Here is a 19,620-nt window from a genome sequence, read left to right as displayed (position 1 = left end):
CATAGTCTTTCCTGCATACGTGTATTTTTACATTGCACTATTAGTTGGACTCTTATCATCTGATCAGTCATAGTGCTGAAATTGCTTTTTAAGGCAAGCTATCTGGGTCGTGTTTAAAAGTGGTCTATTGATTCACTCTCCCTCTGTGGTTGAGTATAAAATGTATGTGTTTGCATTAAAATATTAACTTATTTGCCAAGATACATTTCTAACCTTTTCTTAGCTTCCAGATATCATTATCTGCACCAGTTGCTGCTGACAAATACTTAAAAGTGTGTTGGCCCTCCTTTCCTACAGCATTTACCACTAAGGCCCTTTCCCTGGATGGCCAGAAATTTTGTCTATCTACTCCAAATAATTTTCAAAGTTTATAATCCATTCCTCCCATTTAATTTGCCAGGAACCTGACTGTTCTAGGAACATTGGTGGTGCTGCTATACCTCGTGTATCCATGCTTTTTGTATTAACACAGTAATTAGTACATAACCAGGGTATTGAACCACAGTATTATAATATGTCCACAACGTTTTCAAACAAAATAATATACAACCGTGAGAACTATATATACTATCCACTGCTGTATATCATCAGAAAATTGGCATGTTTCTATATGTCTGATGTGCACACAACGGCTACCGCCCAGGAGATAATTAATTTGAAAATAATTAGTGCACAAGCATATCATTAAATAACTCTGGTACTAGTTCATTTGCTTTGAAATAGTTAAAGATAGGTGTGTGTATCACCGTTTAAAGGTAATACACCATAATTTCCTGCTAAACTGGTTTGCGCATCACCGCTCTGATGTAATGGGTTGTGATACAATATCCAGTGCATTCTATGTAATTGGCTCCGCTATGCACTTTCTGTTAAATAAAAGTGTGCATATCACCATTTAAAGCAACATTGGGTAAGCACATCACTACTATGAGACACTTAAGATGGTGCCCGACTCACTCCGATACTGATGCGTCATCAATCCAACCAGCACTAACTGTCTAACAACATCATGGGTGTTGCCAAAAGCACTAATCACACAGGCACACACAGTTATCGGTTGTTGCGGTCTCCTGAAATTCCAGTACCTCCAATAACTGGCTTGCCAACATTCAAACTCACCCCAGGATTGGGTATGTGCAATCTTCATAAATGTGCTTGTAGTATGCAGAGTACATGCAAGATGCCTGGCTATCCCACGGTAACCCTTTGATCTATGTAGGCTGCAGCAGGGCTGAATAACAGTTCAATGCAGCAAAGCATTTGCTAAAAATCAGTAGCCTCCCACGTGAGTACATTGCTGACTTCCAATCATCGCCAACAATTTCAGAAAGATTACTCCGATTTCAGGTTGATACAATGAGTTCATTCCATGCTGGATACATTGTGAACCCTCCCGATGCAGTGCTTTTTACCCTGAGCCCTAACCGTTCTACCAACTGTCCCCTTCTCCGGTGCCGACATTCCATTGTGACATTATGAATGCTGTACCAGGTCAGATGGCAGCGGCCTGGTACACTTCTAGAACATTGTCAATACAACAGCACCCTACCCTTGGGGCACCTAGGACAGACCTTAGGGGTGACATATGTAATTAAAAGGTAGATTGAACTATGGAAGTACTTTTAATTCTAAGTCGAATTTGGACATAGTTTTATATTAAAAGAAGCCTGCAAGGTAACACTGGCTTTAAAATGACAGCAGTGCACACTTAAGTGCAGTCAGTCCATTGTGGTCTCTAAACCTACCAGCCCTACCTTATTCTTGGGTCTTATAAATAGGTTGTCAGAACCGATTACAATTACACCTAATTACCTTATACTTCTTGAAAAGAGCCCTGGCCCTGGGTCTGGGTAGCAGAGCCCAGGGCACTATCAGAGTCAGTAACCACCAGTATTAGTCAAAAAATGGGGGTGATCAGGGAAAGGGAAAAAAGGATGACTTTCAATCATGGACAGTTATTCTTGCCACCTCTATGAACTCCTTCTCCATGAATTCCCTCAACACAACCCTCTAACAGTGACCCTCATCTCTTCATACCCCCCCTGGACTTACATTTCAGTTTTTATAGTGCTACTCATTGTTCACAGACACTCAGTTCTGTGTTCTGCAAGGTACACAATCTTTATAGCATCCACATTAATCCTTTGTGGTATTTCACGATGAGTCAAAACTTCCTCTCAACAAAATTGGATAACTCATCAGTAGAAACTTTAATCACTAAAGTTATCTTGACATTTTTATTGTTGCCTAAAAAACTGCTGGACACACAAGGAAGTTCACATGTTTTTAAACCAGTAGTTATTTTTAAATGCAGCGTCTCCCACCATAGTCAGTTTCAGGTGTGGCTGCACTGATTGCACCACCCTTAAGCTGGCCCTGCCCACAACCCATGTCCATCATGTGACCCTCACTGGATTGCTAGTGGCTTTGCTGACCTCAGTCACCACACTTTCCAAGTTGTGTTAGTACTGAGCATTCCTACAACATGTGTAGAATGTCTACTACCTCAGAATGCCAGTAACAACACAGCTTGGAGTAGGAACCAAAAAACTGCCACAGAGGAACAGCAGTTGCTTCAGGTGGAGAAATGTGAATTGAATTAGTGTGAATTGGTCTGCTTGTAGTTTGTCCACAATCTTGTGGACTAACTATTTTTATTCTATGCTAAAGGGGGTATTGGAGATTCCCAACAGTATCCCATATAGATTCAAAATCAATTTCCTCTGTGAGTCTAGTGACAAGAGAAGAGTTAATAAGTTTTTGCAACATCCCGTTTAACCATGCCCAAGATGTGGCAGTTTGCTTCAGTTGCGTAAGTGCCACAAAATGGCTTACCAGAACACCATAGTGCATAAAAGTGTTTACTCCCCAAAATTATACAAATTCCCAAGCAACACAAGGGGCACCCTGACCAATCCTCAAAATTCACAGTCATTGTGACTGCAGCAAATTTGGTCAAATGGCAAATGGGTAATTTGGGATTATATGGCAATAGAGTTTTAGTTCTTGTCATGTAACGATTCCCACAATAATACACCACTGTTAATAGTCTGGATTTAGGAGTATTGGGCATTATATCCAGCAGCTGATTGTAACTGTGCCATTAGGTAATTGAGATCGAATTCTGGAATATCTAATCTGCTAGCCATTAGCAGAGGATTTGGACCCAACCATATGCAAATCCATTTGTTGTTGCCTGGCAAAGTTTTGTCTGAGCTCAGACTAGAAAATTACTGGGACTCAATTTCAACAGAACAATACACAAAGCTTAGGCTGTCTTGAGGCAATCCTTAATTAGGGGCTGAGAACCCACTGTTTGATATGCAGCTGCGGGTGCCTAGATTTGAAAACATTGACTCACTTTGTTTTTAAGCCAAGGCTGCCTTAATTCAATTGTTAAAAGGGAAACTAGCTCTAGTTGACCTCATTTCAGAAACACAGTTAAAGAACTGATTTGATTCACAAACATTTTAAGTAGAGAAGGGTGGAATATTTCGCTCTGCCGACAGAATTGGCAAAATTTAAGTGACTCCACATTACTCTTTTAATGCAGAGGCCTGGCCAAATTCTGCCAGTCGCCATATGGGGGAATGTTATTCTCGTGTTTAGCACCAGATTGGAAAATTAGCGAGTGAGAGTGAGATTTGTCATCCACTAGTGCGATTTCAAGTCACCTTTGAGGAGATCCACCAATATCTTTCTAACACAGGCTGTCCCATGTGGTAATGACCATTCACAGTCCGAAGTATGCTGCTCGAGTAGAAAACCCACTCAAACAACAGCAAAATCAACTTGAATAGCTGCGTCCTTTGGCGCACTGCTTGGAGCCGTTTGCACTGATTTTCCAGCATCTAACACACCACTGGCACTGAATCCCAGTGCAGGCTGTGTGAGGTGCCTCTTTCCACTCATTGGGAGAACTCCAAAGAGTCTCACAGAGTTTTTATGTAACACTGAGGAATTCTATGGAGTCAAATTCAATGCGCCTACCCCTAATTTTAATGTACGCCTAAAGATCATTTTAGGTGTTCGTTGGCAAGTTGACATTTTGTCCAACATAGAAATAAAGTGGGTGTTGGTTTCCCCCCTTTCTTATGATTGAATGGTTTTCTTATCTATTTCTGTTCTTTGCCACTGCTTTGATGGTTTATCTCCTAATTGCTGTGTTGACCCACCCATGGAGCATTTCAGAAGCTCTGTATTTAGATTGGATGAACTGTATCCATCTACTGTTGTCGTGCAGCTATATTATTATTTGGCTTTCGCATTCCATTGGATTCAATCACTTTTCTTATCCTTTTCCAGTCCCCTTGCTTTATTTTTTATTCATTTCGATTTTTTTTATATTTACAGTAGCTTGACAGGTGAATACCATGTCTGGTGATTTGTTACGCTTGTACAGCCCCAGGCCTTGTCATTCTTTTCATTTTTCTTATTTTTGTGAGGTCTCGCAAGCTGCAGACTGCTGACAAGCTACATACCTCCCCCGGTTTGTGTGGCGTCCAATACATGCTTCTTTTTTAATTTACTGTTCCAAATGGAAGTTCACCATCTTCAAACATTAAGGGCCTCACTATGACCCTGGCGGCCAGTGGTAAGCTGGTGGTAACACTGCCAACATGCTGGTGGTGTTCTGCCAACCAATATGACTGTGGCCCAATAGCCACAGCCATACCGCCAGCCCCTCCACTATACTGCCAGTCTTCATCCTGGTGGTCATAATCCCCAGGGCAGTGGTGTGACCCACAGCCTGGCCATGGAGGTAAACACCGCCATGGAAAGGCTGGAGGTAAGGGGGACTTGGGGTGCCCCTGGGGGCCCCTGCACTGCCCATGCACTTTGCCTGGGCAGTGCAGGGGCCCCAAGGCATAGCCCCGTTGCGCATTTAACTGCCCAAATTTTGGGTTGTACATCACTGGCTCTATTACGAGCCAGCAGCAATGTTGATGTGACTTTTCCGCTGGGCCAGCAGACGGTAACACTGTTACCGTCTGCTGGCCCAGTGGAAAAGTCGAAACAGGGAGCCAGAAATACCACCAGCAGACCATTCTACAATCTGCATCCCCAGCATAAACTAACCAAGAGTTCTGAAGGAGAACTTAGAGCTAACATGCAAAGCTAAGTACTCACCAAGACCACAAGGGATGCCAGACAGCTAGCTAGTTTAGATAGCGAGTTTTGTGTTTGGGCCCAAGCGAGAACCCGGGCATCAAATCTATTGGGTCAAGTGCCATGTTATAAGGACACCATTTGCACTTTATTTGGCAGGGCTTGGGCAGGGTCATCTCCCCATGCTCTCTGAGGGCCATTGCATACTCATCATGTCAAACACTGCACCCCACCAAAAGAGGGCAGGCATGGCCCTCAACGTCAATGGACAGAGACAACAGAAAGGGTACTGTAAATAATGGGGAAATCCAGGAGGGCGAAATCAGGATCTCCACCAATGGGGGCAGAGGGAAGAAATATTCAACATCCTGGACTACAACCTTGTTAGCACCCTCAGACCTTCCTTTATAATAAACCCCTCAAAGTGAGGACACAGAGACTTAAGGTGCTGCACAACTGGTACCATAGGAGGTTGTCCCAGGGAAGTAGCATAGACTGCCTCCCAAGTACTAAATGAAGTACATTAGTACTAGTCAATATAAATTGTGGTGCATGGAACTTTAGGAACAGTATTCCCTTGTGTGTGATTGCTGTAAATCTCTTACAGGCAGATTTAGGAAACGTGGCGCTGTTCTGAGTGCAGCGTCATTTTCCTTGCACCCCTTAGCGCCCCACTACTGCCACTATGTGTGTGCCATATTTAAAATACAGTGCACCATGGCGCAGGGTAGGGGGCAAAAGCACCAGAATTTTTGATGCTATTTATGTGCTGTTCAGGGTTAGCATCAAAATTATACCTGAACAGTACATAGGGGCCCATTATAAATAATGGTGGGCTCCCTTATAACGCCTGCTCTGAGCAGGCAATAAAAATTCAGAAAAACATTATGCAAATAGATCTTTTAGATTTCTTTGTGCCATTTTTCCCACTCCCTAACGGAGGGAATGCACCCCCATGCATACATTATGCCTGGAGCAGGTATATTGTGGCACAAGGGGTTACAAAGTGGTGCAATGAATGCATTGTGGCACTTTGAAAATTTGGTGCAGCGATTTTAGCCTTGTTGTGCTACATTAGCATATGAATATACGCTAATGTAGTGCAAGGAGGCTCTAGGGACTCCTAAATATGCCCCTTATTGTTTTAAATAGCATGTGGTGACATTTAATTAACTTGTACTTGTGGTTTATGGAATTCAGAGTCTGTAATCTCATACCACTTCCATGAGTATACCTTAGAGTGCTCAGCATTGCTAAGCTAAATCTTCAGCACTAAGGGCCATATTTATACTTTTTGACGCACAACTGCGGCAACGCAGTTGTGCGTCAAAAATTTTAACGCCGGCTAACGCCATTCCAAAGCGCCATGCGGGCGCCTTATTTATGGAATGACGTTAGCCGGCGGAGCTGACTGGTGTGCGTCAAAAAAAATGACCCACACCAGGCAGCGCCGGCGTAGGGGAAAAAAGAGCTTGGGCGTCAAAAAATGGGGCAAGTCGGTCTGAGGCAAAAAATCTGCCTCAACCCGATTTGCGCCATTTTTTTTTACTCCCACCCTCCATTGACATGACTCCTGTCTTAGCAAAGACAGGAGTCATGTCCCCTTGCCCAATGGCCATGCCCAGGGGACTTATGTCCCCTGGGCATGGTCATTGGGCATAGTGGCATGTAGGGGGGCACAAATCAGGCCCCCCTATGCCACAAAAAAATAAAAAATATATACTTACCTGCACTTACCTTAATGTCCCTGGGGTGGGTCCCTCCATCCTTGGGCGTCCTCCTGGGGTGGGCAAGGGTGGCCGGGGGTGTCCCTGGGGGCATGGTAGGGCACCTCTGGGCTCCTTCCGAGCCCACAGGTCCCTTAACGCCTGCCCTGAGCAGGCGTTAAAAAATTACGCAAACGCGGCTGGACGTCATTTTTTTTGACCCGCCCACTCCCGTGCGTCATTTTTGCACGGGAGTTTAAATAAGGCGCACAGGCCTGAGAGTCATTTTTTAGACGGGAACGCCTACCTTGCATATAATTAACGCAAGGTAGGTGTCCACGCTAAAAAAAGACGCAAACTCCAAGAACTTTGGCGCTAGACGCGTCTAACGCCAAAGTATAAATATGGAGTTAGCTTTGCGTCGGATTTGCGTAAAAAAAAACGACGCAAATCCGGCGCAAACAGAGTATAAATATGCCCCTAAATGGGTGTTTTCGGGGCGCTCAATTTTTGGTATGGTTAGGCCATGAACACTAATTTTAAAAGGCTCTGATTAACACAGTCAGAGACAGTAACTCTTGCGACTCCCAAAAACGTTCGTTCACAAAAAATCTGAATTTCTCAGCATAACTGCACTTAGTCAGATTCAAGAAGCAGCCAAGCAGAAGGAATAACCTCAGTCGGGAATGACTGGCTTGAGGAAGTACAACTGAAGAAAAGAGGAGCAAAGGGATGGCTGTGAAACGAAAATAACAGCGAATTTCTCACCTGAGGTAAAATTCATGCCTTATGTAATGAAATACATCCTCGTATTTAGTGCTATTTTATCTCATAAAATACGCACACATATCTACTTTCTGCGGGTTTAAATATCTTTGTGCATTTTTGTGTGCGAAATTATATGCAAAATGTTTTAAATAACTTGGATATGTACAACAAATTAGCATTATCACTGTGCCCCCTTTATCAGTCTTCCTTCTCCATTTTCTCGTCTTCCAAATTTCCCAATTTACTGAAATCTTGATTTAATATAGCGATTCAACTTTTAAAATGATATGTAAACAGCCATTTTGATGTTCTTTTTTAGGGCAACCTGGCCAACCGGGAATAATAGGTAAGAATAATTTTGCCGTCTACTAATCTGGAACACTTTTGCACTGCACATAACAATCATCCTTCGGAAAAGAACTGAAAAGACACCTCTTCCATATGTCATTACACGTTGATACTGACCCAGTTTCTCAGGCCCCAGTGGAAGAGGAATCCTATCCCACGACCTCTATCCCTTCCACAGAATGTTTTGTTGACAAAACATAAATATTCCCTATTCTCATGTATAGTGATTTAGGGCCATATTTAAACTTTTTGACGCAAAACTGCGCTAACGCAGTTTTGCGTCAAAAAAATTAGCGCCGGCTAACGCCATTCTGAAGCGCCATGCGGGCGCCGTATTTAATCAATGACGTTAGCCGGCGTTAGCCGCCGGCGCTGCCTGGTGTGCGTGGAAAAAAACAACGCACACCATGCAACGCCTGGGTAGGGGGATATGGGGCTTGGGCGTCAAGAAATGGGGCAAGTCAGGTTGAGGCAATTTTTTCGCCTCAACCCGATTTGCGCCATTTTTTTTCACTCCCAACCCCCTTAGAAATGACTCCTGTCTTAGCAAAGACAGGAGTCATGCACCCTTGCCCAATGGCCATGCCCAGGGGACTTCTGTCCCCTGGGCATGGTCATTGGGCATAGTGGCATGTAGGGGGGCACAAATCAGGCCCCCCTATGCCACAAAAAAAAAAAAAAAAAACACTTACCTGAACTTACCTTAATGTCCCTGGGATGGGTCCCTCCAGCCTTGGGTGTCCTCCTGGGGTGGGCAAGGGTGACAGGGGGGGTCCCTGGGGGTATGGGAGGGCACCTCTGGGCTCCTTCAGAGCCCACAGGTCCCTTAACGCCTGCCTTTTGCAGGTGCTAAAAAACGGCGCAAAAGCGGCTGTACGTCATTTTTTTTGACCCGCCCACTCCCGGGCGTGAATTTTGCCCGGGAGTATAAATCCGACGCACATGCCTCGGAGTCGATTTTTTAGACGTGAATGCCTACCTTGCATCTCATTAACGCAAAGTAGGTGTCCACGCTAAAAAATGACACAAACTCCATGGACTTTGGCGCTAGACGCGTCTAACGCCAAAGTATAAATATGGAGTTAGTTTTGCGTCGAAATTGCGTAAAAAAAACGACGCAATTCCGGCGCAAACGGAGTATAAATATGCCCCTTACTGCTTCCCAGTCAGGTTATTCTGTCCTAAAAACGGGTTCAGTAATACAGTGCTCTTATTTACAGCACAGGTATTTTGGCATTTGTTTATTGTGTAAGGTGTAAATAGGGCATCAAGTCAACGGTACCCTCGTAGTAACTAGGCCCCCGACCCCAGAATCACAGATACTGGTGGCATTGGGTGTGAATGGCGACGTTCAAGTAGATTACAAGTAGTACCACGTGTATTCCGTTAGAAACAAGGAATCTACAGGGAAATCAGTAATTATGGTTCAGATTCCCCTATCAGTAGCTCATCGTTCCCAGTATTACACCTGGAGAACGTACCTATTGTTGTACACTCTGGGTGAAATATCACATATCTGCAGAATTCTTTATAGATCTCAATCGGTTTCGCTGGTGATTCTTGTTACAAGATGAATCAGGATCACAATGGAGTCCCAAATATGCAGTTTTCTTTCCTAGACATTGGTACTTGTTTAGTATGGATTACGATAAAACAAACATCTTCTCAACTTTTGATACAGTAGAAAAAGTTGAAAGAAAAAAAAAACAGCTCGCTCTTTCAGTTATTGTAGATTATGTAAAAAGTGTGATCAACCACTCAATATGTTTGCAAAGTGTAAACAATTTAGCAATCGTCAAAACATGGATTAGTTTTAAACTGCTGGGTGTATGTGACGTAAATTGAGGTATTCCTTGATAGCCATTTGACATTCATAGACACCTTCAGACAGATGTTGAGGTGTGATTTCTCGCTTAAAAACGTAACCTCCATCAGTTCTGATGAAACGGGGGTACCTGCCTTCAAAATAAAACTAGATAGAGAAAATACCTGTGTATCGCCTCAAAGTGTACGGAGACAAAAGAGAATTGGTTCTCAAAATAACCACTATGCACAGAAAAGAGAAGTGACTGAGCCCTAAATTATTAACGTGCAGAAATTAATTAGTATCTAGATTCAAAATGACCACCACGCAGGATAAAGGGGACCCTTAAAATAAACACTCTCACCAAAGGTGCATGGCATTCAAATGATCAGGAGTTGTGTGTTCGAAAATGTGAAACTGAAAGTAGAAAGAGAAGATGACAGAGGCAATATAGATAAAGAATCAGAAATACTCATCTTCAGATGATTTTAAAGTACATATTGTCCTAATTTAGGGTAGCACATAGCGCTCTCTTGGCGTTATCAGATCAGGTAACAAGGCACCATGAAATAAGGATTGTTTTCCTAAGGAGGCAGGAAAACAGGTTAAAAGTTTATTATAAAAGTCACCAGAAATACCTACACATTGTTTATGAATAGTATATGTCTTAGCACCTTAGTATGTTGACTTAACCATTATGATAGTGTCGAAACCAAAAAGCTTTGCTACTTAACAAGGTAATACCTGCATGTAATTTTCAGTACATTGTATTGTTCAACTGAATGGTTGGTTACGTGAATTTATGTCATTTGCACAGCTTTTGCCAATGTATTTGAATATTGTAATATGCGACAGGAGTTGATATTACTAGTAGAAATAGTGTTTTTTATTGTTGAAGCGATTTATATTGCATATGAGATTTTTTAGATGATGTGTGCCCTTATGTACTGTGAAACCTTTTGTAAGCTTCCATTTGATCGAAAATAGGTTAGAAATGTGGGCGATTGTATGATGTTGTATACATAGACATAGAGACGTATTAAAGTGGTTGTTAAGAAAAGTCAGTAGCCTGTAAACTGTCATCGAAGCAGTATTTGACATGGACAGGATTATCACTATGGTTCCCATGGAAAAAGGGAATGCATTCTGTAACCCATCACTCCATTAGGATGCCTCTAAGTTTATAATTACTAAACACTGCCCCATTGAAAGACAGCCATAATGAAACATATGCCGAAAATGTGCTGATGTCCAGTGTGCCCATCTCTCTGTTGCCCCACCTCAGAGGTAGAGCTATAGATTTGATTTTTTCCCATGGCACAGCTTGAGACATCTCTAGCTTCAGTACCACCTTCAATGTAGGCCACAACCACAAAACTGCCAGCTCAAAAGCAGTGGCGGCCGGTAATTTTAGGTGAGAGGGCGAGAAGCACACTCACACTCATTCATTCACACATGCACGCACATTCATTGAGAACACTCATCAACATTCAAATATACACGCAGGATCAAACATTTGTTTAAAAAAAACACACCCACACACTTACCTTCAGCTCAGAGGTCCCAGGAGGGTTGGGACTGCTCCCTTCCTCATTAACTGACCTTAGGTCAGCCAATGGGAGGGGGCAGCAGTCCCAACTTCGTCACAGAGTGGGATGGGGTCAGTGAGACTGCTGTCCTTACCCCACTCTGTGACAAGGTGTCACTGACACTCGCCCTGGGCGCTTCAGGGCTTAAACCTGAAGTGCCCAGGTCAGAGTCAATGGGTGACACTTCCCCTCATCACCGAGGGGAAGGGCCTCCAGGCACCTTTGTTGAGCTGTGGAGGTCATGCCCATAGGAGCGGTGACCGTTTCAGCCCAGCAAAATTCAGCTCAGGCAGCCAGAAGTTTGCGTAAATTGCGCATGACTCACTCCTGGCTGCCTGAGCTGAACATGAAGAGTGTATGACTGGCGGACCTTTGCTCAGCCTGACAGGCACTCTTCATGAGGGGTAAAAGGTGGGGGGGGGTTGCCCCTCCGCCCGAAAGGACGGGACGCGGCTGCTCAAAAGGCTTCAGATCTACCCCATTTTGGACAAAAAGTCCAATGCCATGCTTGCTGTGCTTTTTCCGGATCTCCTTGCACTAAATGGCCATCAAGGGTAGAAAAAATGGTCACTGTTCTGGATGTACAGGAAACTTCCAGAACCTCAGAGTCATTGAATTAGCATTTTTCAAAATGAAGCAATTCTTGGCACATTTATCTTTGAAGAAAGTAAAAAAAAATGCTAGCCAGGCAATCATTGTGCCAGAGCTTATAAAGTGTTGGGAAGGCATTTCAGTGAAAATTCAACAAACAAGAGATGCAAACATGACATGAACAACATGTGAAGAAAGCTATCTATATGCAATATATTCCATTCATCAATAGCTATATATATTTAATCATAATGAGAAATAAGCATTCCAGCCTGACTGTTTTTATAGTTATAATCGAAATAAAAACTCTAGAGCATATCAACTAAGGTGACACAGAGGTTGTTTTATACTCCAAGGCTAATTTATTTTTTACTATATTCTGCTTTAGGGATGGAGAATTGGAGCAGAGATAAATACAAATCCATAAAGATACAATTGACTCAGTACTTCCTTCTTTTGGAACTATGTATTCTGAGAGGCCAATAGCAAATTTATAGTGTTTTCATTGCATCCCATAATCCTAACATAGCGTTATAGCATGGAAACTGAAACAGCCAATCAAATCACAAAATTATGAAAAATTCAAACTAAACAGGAAAAGGTGGGTTAATATTTCATTAAACCTCTTTGTTAGCTATACTAGATGTTAGAAATGGGGTTTTTGGTTGGCAGTCAGGTTGCCCTCTGTCCAAGCAAGAACCCTCACTCTAGTCAGGGTAAGTCACACACAATCCAAAATCAGCCTGTGCTCACCCTCCGGTAGCTTGGCACGAGCAGTCAGGCTTAACTTAGAAGGCAATGTGTAAAGCATTTGTGCAATAAATCATACAACACCATAGTATAACACCACAAAAATACACCACACAGTGTTTAGAAAAATATAGAATATTTATCTGGGTAATTGTAGGTCAAAACGATCAAAGTTGCAATACGAATTTGTAAAGATATCACTGAAAAGTGATATTAAGTGTCTTTAAGTCTTTAAAAAGCAATAAAGTGTCTTTCAAGCACAGAGTACCTGGTTTCTGGTGGGAAATCTCCTCAGAGGGCCACAGGAGAAGAGATGCGTGGAAAAAGGGGTGTGTGCGTCGATTTCTCCTCAGCACACACAGACTTGCGTCGTTCTTTTCCACGCGGGGGAAGTCGGGCGTCGTTTTCCGGCGCGCAGACAGTCTCCTTTTGTGGATCGCGGGGATTACCAGATGTCCCGGGTCTGTGCGTGGATTCTCCTGCTTATTTTCCGGCTGCGCGTCGTTCTGCGGGGCTGCGCGTCGAAGTTTCGATCTCACGGTAGGCGTCGCGTCGATTTCTCCTTGGAAGTCGGGCGGCGTTGTCCTTGCGAGGCCGTGCGTCGAAATTTTGGTCTCACGGCAGGCGTCGCGTCGATTTCTCCTTGGAAGTCGGGCGTCGTTGTCCTTGCGAGGCCGTGCGTCAAAGTTTCGCACTCACGGTAGGCGTCGCGTCGATTTCTCCTGGAAAGTCGGGCGGCTTTGTCCTTGCGAGGTTGTGCGTCGAAGTCTCGATCGTCCCGAGGGCGTCGCGTCGATCAGCGTCGGTGTGCGGCGTTTTTCTCGCCGCGAAACAAGCTGTGCGTCGAACTTTTCGGCGCACGGAGCGTCCAAGTGAAAGGAAGAAGTCTTTTTGGTCCTGAGACTTCAAGGAACAGGAGGCAAGCTCTATCCAAGTCCTTGGAGAGCACTTTCACAGCCAGACAAGAGTTCAGCAAGGCAGCAGGGCAACAGCAAGGCAGCAGTCCTTTGTAGAAAGCAGACAGGTGAGTCCTTTGAGCAGCCAGGCAGTTCTTCTTGGCAGGATGTAGTTTCTGGTTCAGGTTTCTTCTCCAGCAAGTGTCTGATGAGGTAGGGCAGAGGCCCTGTTTTATACTAAGTTGTGCCTTTGAAGTGGGGGTGACTTCAAAGAGTCTCTAAGAAATGCACCAAGTTCCCTTTCAGCTCAATCCTGTCTGCCAGAGTCCCAGTAGGGGGTGTGGCAGTCCTTTGTGTGAGGGCAGGCCCTCCACCCTCCCAGTCCAGGAAGACCCATTCAAAATGCAGATGTATGCAAGTGAGGCTGAGTACCCTGTGTTTGGGGTGTGTCTGAGTGAATGCACAAGGAGCTGTCAACTAAACATAGCCAGACGTGGATTGAAGGGCACAACAAGATTTTAGTGCAAAGAAATGCTCACTTTCTAAAAGTGGCATTTCTAGAATAGTAATATTAAATCCGACTTCACCAGTCAGCAGGATCTTGTATTACCATTCTGGCCATACTAAATATGACCTTCCTGTTCCTTTCAGATCAGCAGCTGCCACTTCAACAGTGTATGAGGGCAGCCCCAATGTTAGCCTATGAAGGGAGCAGGCCTCACAGTAGTGTAAAAACGAATTTAGGAGTTTTACACTACCAGGACATATAACTACACAGGTACATGTCCTGCCTTTTACCTACACAGCACCCTGCTCTAGGGGTTACCTAGGGCACACATTAGGGATGACTTATATGTAGAAAAAGGGGAGTTCTAGGCTTGGCAAGTACTTTTAAATGCCAAGTCGAAGTGGCAGTGAAACTGCACACACAGGCCTTGCAATGGCAGGCCTGTGACAAGGTTAAGGGGCTACTGAGGTGGGTGGCACAACTAGTGCTGCAGGCCCACTAGTAGCATTTAATACCCATGCCCTAGGCACATGTAGTGCACTCTACTAGGGACTTACAGGTAAATTAAATAGTCAATCATGAATAAACCAATCAATAGTACAATTTACACAGAGAGCACATGCACTTTAGCACTGGTTAGCAGTGGTAAAGTGCTCAGAGGTCAAAAGCCAACAACAACAGGTCAGAAAAAATAGGAGGAAGGAGGCAAAAAGTTTGGGGATGTCCCTGTCAAAAAGCCAGGTCCAACATGACCCCCTACCAGCCTAAAGCTAGGGGAGAACAATCACTATCCTGATGGACTTCCCTGTTTGAGGCGACAGAACAAGGACCCAGGCCCACAACAGCAGGGGCATGCTCCAGTTCTTCGCCTTCCTGACTCCAATTGGATCCCTCTGTCCATACTCTCAGGGCCCACTAAGCCCATCCATGGGGAACCTTTCTCCTTTCCTGCGGATCCCATCTGTGCAGCACCTAACCTTACATTGCTCACAGATGTATCCCAGGAGCAGGATAGTACCACCAGGACCAACCCAGTGGTGTTGCCCATTCTATCCCCGGGGTGTGACACTTGTCCCCTCCCCAGGGATAACTCTGTCCACCCGGACAGCAAGCCACTGTGGTTACTGACAGTTGTCAGGGATGAGAGCCAGGCCCCAGGCCTCTCAAAGCTCTCCCACCACTGTGGCTGTGGAGAGTGGGGGGCGGTAGCCCCAGGTGCTGGGCACCCTTTAACCACTCTCCCTTCCACCAGGTCAGGGATGACCGCCTGAACCTGGTCCTCCCCTCTGGGGCTCTGTACCCTCCCTCCTGGAGCGGTACCCCCAGAGTCCACCATGGTCAGGGTGCTTATAGAAGTCGCCCTGTACCATTCCTCCACCAGTGCAGGGCTGTTAACCTGCAACTGGCCCTCCAACCTGGGGTCTGTACCTTCAGGTTGGACTAGGGCCCGGGGTGAGGCTTCCCTCCCCCTGCCCTCCCTTCTGGGGTCCAGCACCCTCCAACTAGGAGTGGCCTCCTCAGAAGACAATAGGGTAGGGGCACTGTTATCAGTAGCCCCTCTCTCCAGGTCCGGGGGGACACCCTGAACCTGGTCTTCCAGCCCAGGGTCTGTACCCTCAGACTGGATCACTGCCTGGCAAACCAGGACTTTCTGGGAGGCACACCTACCCCCCACCAGGTCAGAGTTTAACCTCTGCACCTGACCATTCAATTCAGAGTCGCCACCCTGAAGTTGAACAATTGCCTGGCACGCCAGGACTTCCTGGAGGGCACACTGACCCTCCACCAGGTCAGAGTTTAACCTCTGCACCTGACCATTCAACTCAGAGTCACCACCCTGAAGTTGAACAATTGCCTGGCGCACCAGGACTTTCTGGGAGGCACACCTACCTCCCACCAGGTCAGAGTTTAACCTCTGAGCCTGGTTCCCCAACCCAGGGTCACCACCCTGAGATTGGGCAATTGCCTGGCACGCCAGGACTTTCTGGGGGGCACACCTACCCCCCACCAGGTCAGAGTTTAACCTCTGAACCTGGTCATCCAACCCAGAGTCAACACCCTGAGGTTGGACAATTGCCTGGCACAGCAGGGCTTCTTGGGAGGCACACCTACCTCCCACCAGGTCAGAGTTTACCCTCTGAACCTGGGTATCCAACCCAGAGTCACCACCCTGAGGTTGAACAATTGCCTGGCACGCCAGGACTTTCTGGGGGGCACACCTACCCCCCACCAGGTCAGAGTTTAACCTCTGAACCCGGTTATCCAACCCAGAGTCAGCACTCTGAGGTTGAACAATTGCCTGGCACGCCAGGACTTTCTGGAGGGCACACTGACCCTCCACCAGGTCAGAGTTTAACCTCTGAACTGGGCCATTCAACTCAGAGTCACCACCCTGAAGTTGAACAATCGCCTGGCACGCCAGGACTTCCTGGAGGGCACACTGACCCTCCACCAGGTCAGAGTTTAACCTCTGAACCTGGTTCTCCAACCTAGGGTCACCATCCTGAGGTTGGACAACTGCCTGGTACACCAGGGCTTTCTGGGGGGCACACCTACCCCCCACCAGGTCAGAGGTTAACCTCTGAACCTGGATATCCAACCCAGAGTCACCACCCTGAGGTTGAACCATTGCCTGGCAGGCCAGGACTTTCAGGGAGGCACACCTACCTCCCACCAGGTCAGAGTTTAACCTCTGAGCCTGGTTCTCCAACCCAGGGTCACCACCCTGAGGTTGAACCATTGCCTGGTATACCAGGACTTTCTGGGGGGCACACCTACCCCCCACCAGGTCAGAGTTTGACCTCTGAACCTGGTTATCCAACCCAGAGTCACCACCCTGAGGTTGGGCAATTGCCTGGCACCCCAGGACTTTCTGGGAGGCACACCTACCTCCCACCAGGTCAGAGTTTAACCTCTGAACCTGGCCATCCAACCCAGAGTCGACACCCTGAGGTTGGACAACTGCCTGGCACGCCAGGACTTTCTGGGGGGCACACCTACCCCCCACCAGGTCAGAGTTTAACCTCTGAACCTGACCATCCAACCCAGAGTCAACACCCTCAGGTTGGACAATCGCCTGGCACAGCAGGACTTCTTGGGAGGCACACCTACCTCCCACCCGGTCAGAGTTTGACCTCTTCACCTGGTAAGCCAACCCAGAGTCACCACCCTGAGGTTGAACCATTGCCTGGTATTCCAGGACTTTCTGGGGGGCACATCTACCCCCCACCAGGTCAAAGTTTAACCTCTGAACCCGGTTATCCAACCCAGAGTCACCACCCTGAGGTTGAATCTTTGCCTGGCATGCCAGGACTTCCTGGGGGGCACTCTCACCCCCCACAAGGGACACGCCGTCCCCAAGGGCCACACAAGAGTCTGGTTGGCGCAGGTCTCCCGACCTCTGCCCATCCGGCAGAGTCTGGGTTTCCCCCAAACCAGAAACGGTCTCACCTGGGTCATTCCTGGGGGGCTCTGCTCTCAGAGCTGACCCCTGACTTTCAAGATCCTCCACTGGGGTCTGCCACCCCCTCTCAACCCTATGTCTGGACTTCTGCACCCCCTCACTAGGAGTGGTACTGCCAGACACCAGAACTGTTGGGATGCTGTCTACAGTCATCCCCCCAAGTTCTTCTGACACTGCGGGGCTTCCCTCAAAAGGTGGTACAGGTTAGGCTCTGAGACCTACCTGGGACACTACAATCCTCTCCCACCTCACTTGGTCGGGAACCACCTAGACCACTCCCTTCAGGAGCACCCCCAAATGCCTCTTCAGACTCTCTGGTACTCACCCAAAAGTCTGCCTCCACTGTAAGTTCCCTGGGGTCAGAGAACTCACACTCCACCTGGTGTTGGCGTAGCTCTGGAAAATAAGGACCAGACATATGCTCTCCAGCAATTACATCACTCTGCCCTTCACATGTATTAACCACAGTACCCTTCACCCAACCACCCAGTAACTCAGCCTTGGAAAAGCACTCTATGTCACCCTCTTGAGACTGGTGAGACAGTATCTGCCTGTCCCTGACACTCAACCCATACTCTTCTGGGATGTCTCTACACTCTATATCCAGGACGTCCACCAGGGGGGAACCCTTTTCTCTGTCACTCTCTGCTAGAGTCAGTAAAGTGTCCCTCCCCCCAGTAGGAATATGACTCCCTGTGCCAGTTCCCCAATCCTTCTCAGGGACCCTGTGCATAACGGGAACTACCTCATACTCTTGAACCACCTGGGGTGTGTCAACTCCCTTCTTCAAGTTGGGCACCACATCTCTGGGCTTGTGCCCTTCTTCAGCAGTACTGGATGCAAGATTTTTGCTGCCACCATCTGAACTGGACTCAGCCCTTCCGGCCTCCAGTTTCAGCTCTTTACAGCTCAGCTCCTGAGCTGCAATCTTTTCTTCTTCCAGGGCTAAGAGACTTGTTGCCTCAGCCCTTTCAAGAAACTCATCTAGTTCTTCCACCCACCGCTCTCGAGCTCGGAGCCATTCTGCTCTCACTGGATCTCTTTCCTCATCTGAGTCGTCATCCTCCTCATTTGAGTAGTCCCCCTCTTCATCTGAGGGGTATTTAGTCATTTGGTTTTTTTCTGCCTCTCTCTCTGCCCAGACTACGTAGGCATGTAGCATTTCCATCTTAGTAGATTTCCTTGATACAGGAAGGCCGCATTTTCTGCAAAGCCTCCTTAAGTCAGCCTTAGTGAGGTGGTCAGTAGGCACAAAGAGTGAGTAGGTAAGCAATCTCATTGCTGACAAGGTCTTACCGGCAAAAACCAAAATCCAAAAGTCCAAAATATCAATAGTATATCCAGGAGGACATCAGAGAACCAAAAGCAAAAAAAAAATGAAAGATCAAGTTAACCTTCAACTGTGGGTAGGTAGTGAAATACTTAGCTACTGTATGTCACTGCACAAACACCAGTCCTATCCTCACCGCTGATCACCAATGTTAGAAATGGGGTTTTTGGTTGGCAGTCAGGTTGCCCTCTGTCCAAGCAAGAACCCTAGCTCTAGTCAGGGTAAGTCACACACAATCCAAAATCAGCCTGTGCTCACCCTCCGGTAGCTTGGCACGAGCAGTCAGGCTTAACTTAGAAGGCAATGTGTAAAGCATTTGTGCAATAAATCATACAACACCATAGTATAACACCACAAAAATACACCACACAGTGTTTAGAAAAATATAGAATATTTATCTGGGTAATTGTAGGTCAAAACGATCAAAGTTGCAATACGAATTTGTAAAGATATCACTGAAAAGTGATATTAAGTGTCTTTAAGTCTTTAAAAAGCAATAAAGTGTCTTTCAAGCACAGAGTACCTGGTTTCTGGTGGGAAATCTCCTCAGAGGGCCACAGGAGAAGAGATGCGTGGAAAAAGGGGTGTGTGCGTCGATTTCTCCTCAGCACACACAGACTTGTGTCGTTCTTTTCCACGCGGGGGAAGTCGGGCGTCGTTTTCCGGCGCGCAGACAGTCTCCTTTTGTGGATCGCGGGGATTACCAGATGTCCCGGGTCTGTGCGTGGATTCTCCTGCTTATTTTCCGGCTGCGCGTC

At 46.4% G+C, this 19,620-nt stretch overlaps 1 protein-coding gene across 2 annotated transcripts in view; it reads left to right on the top strand.

Annotated features, from left to right (window-relative positions):
- Nucleotides 1-19,620, top strand: part of LOC138261696 (ficolin-1-like) — a 263,717-nt gene that overhangs the window by 99,584 nt on the left and 144,513 nt on the right. For both annotated transcript variants that reach the window (XM_069210960.1, XM_069210959.1), the window contains one exon: nt 7,903-7,929. In XM_069210960.1, coding sequence (XP_069067061.1) covers nt 7,903-7,929 — 27 coding nt within the window. The remainder of the gene's footprint in view (nt 1-7,902; nt 7,930-19,620) is intronic.

This window comes from Pleurodeles waltl, chromosome 10, assembly GCF_031143425.1.
Source record: "Pleurodeles waltl isolate 20211129_DDA chromosome 10, aPleWal1.hap1.20221129, whole genome shotgun sequence".
In the NCBI taxonomy this organism is placed as follows: Eukaryota; Metazoa; Chordata; class Amphibia; order Caudata; family Salamandridae; genus Pleurodeles; species Pleurodeles waltl.
This window is presented reverse-complemented; position numbering and strand designations above follow the sequence as displayed.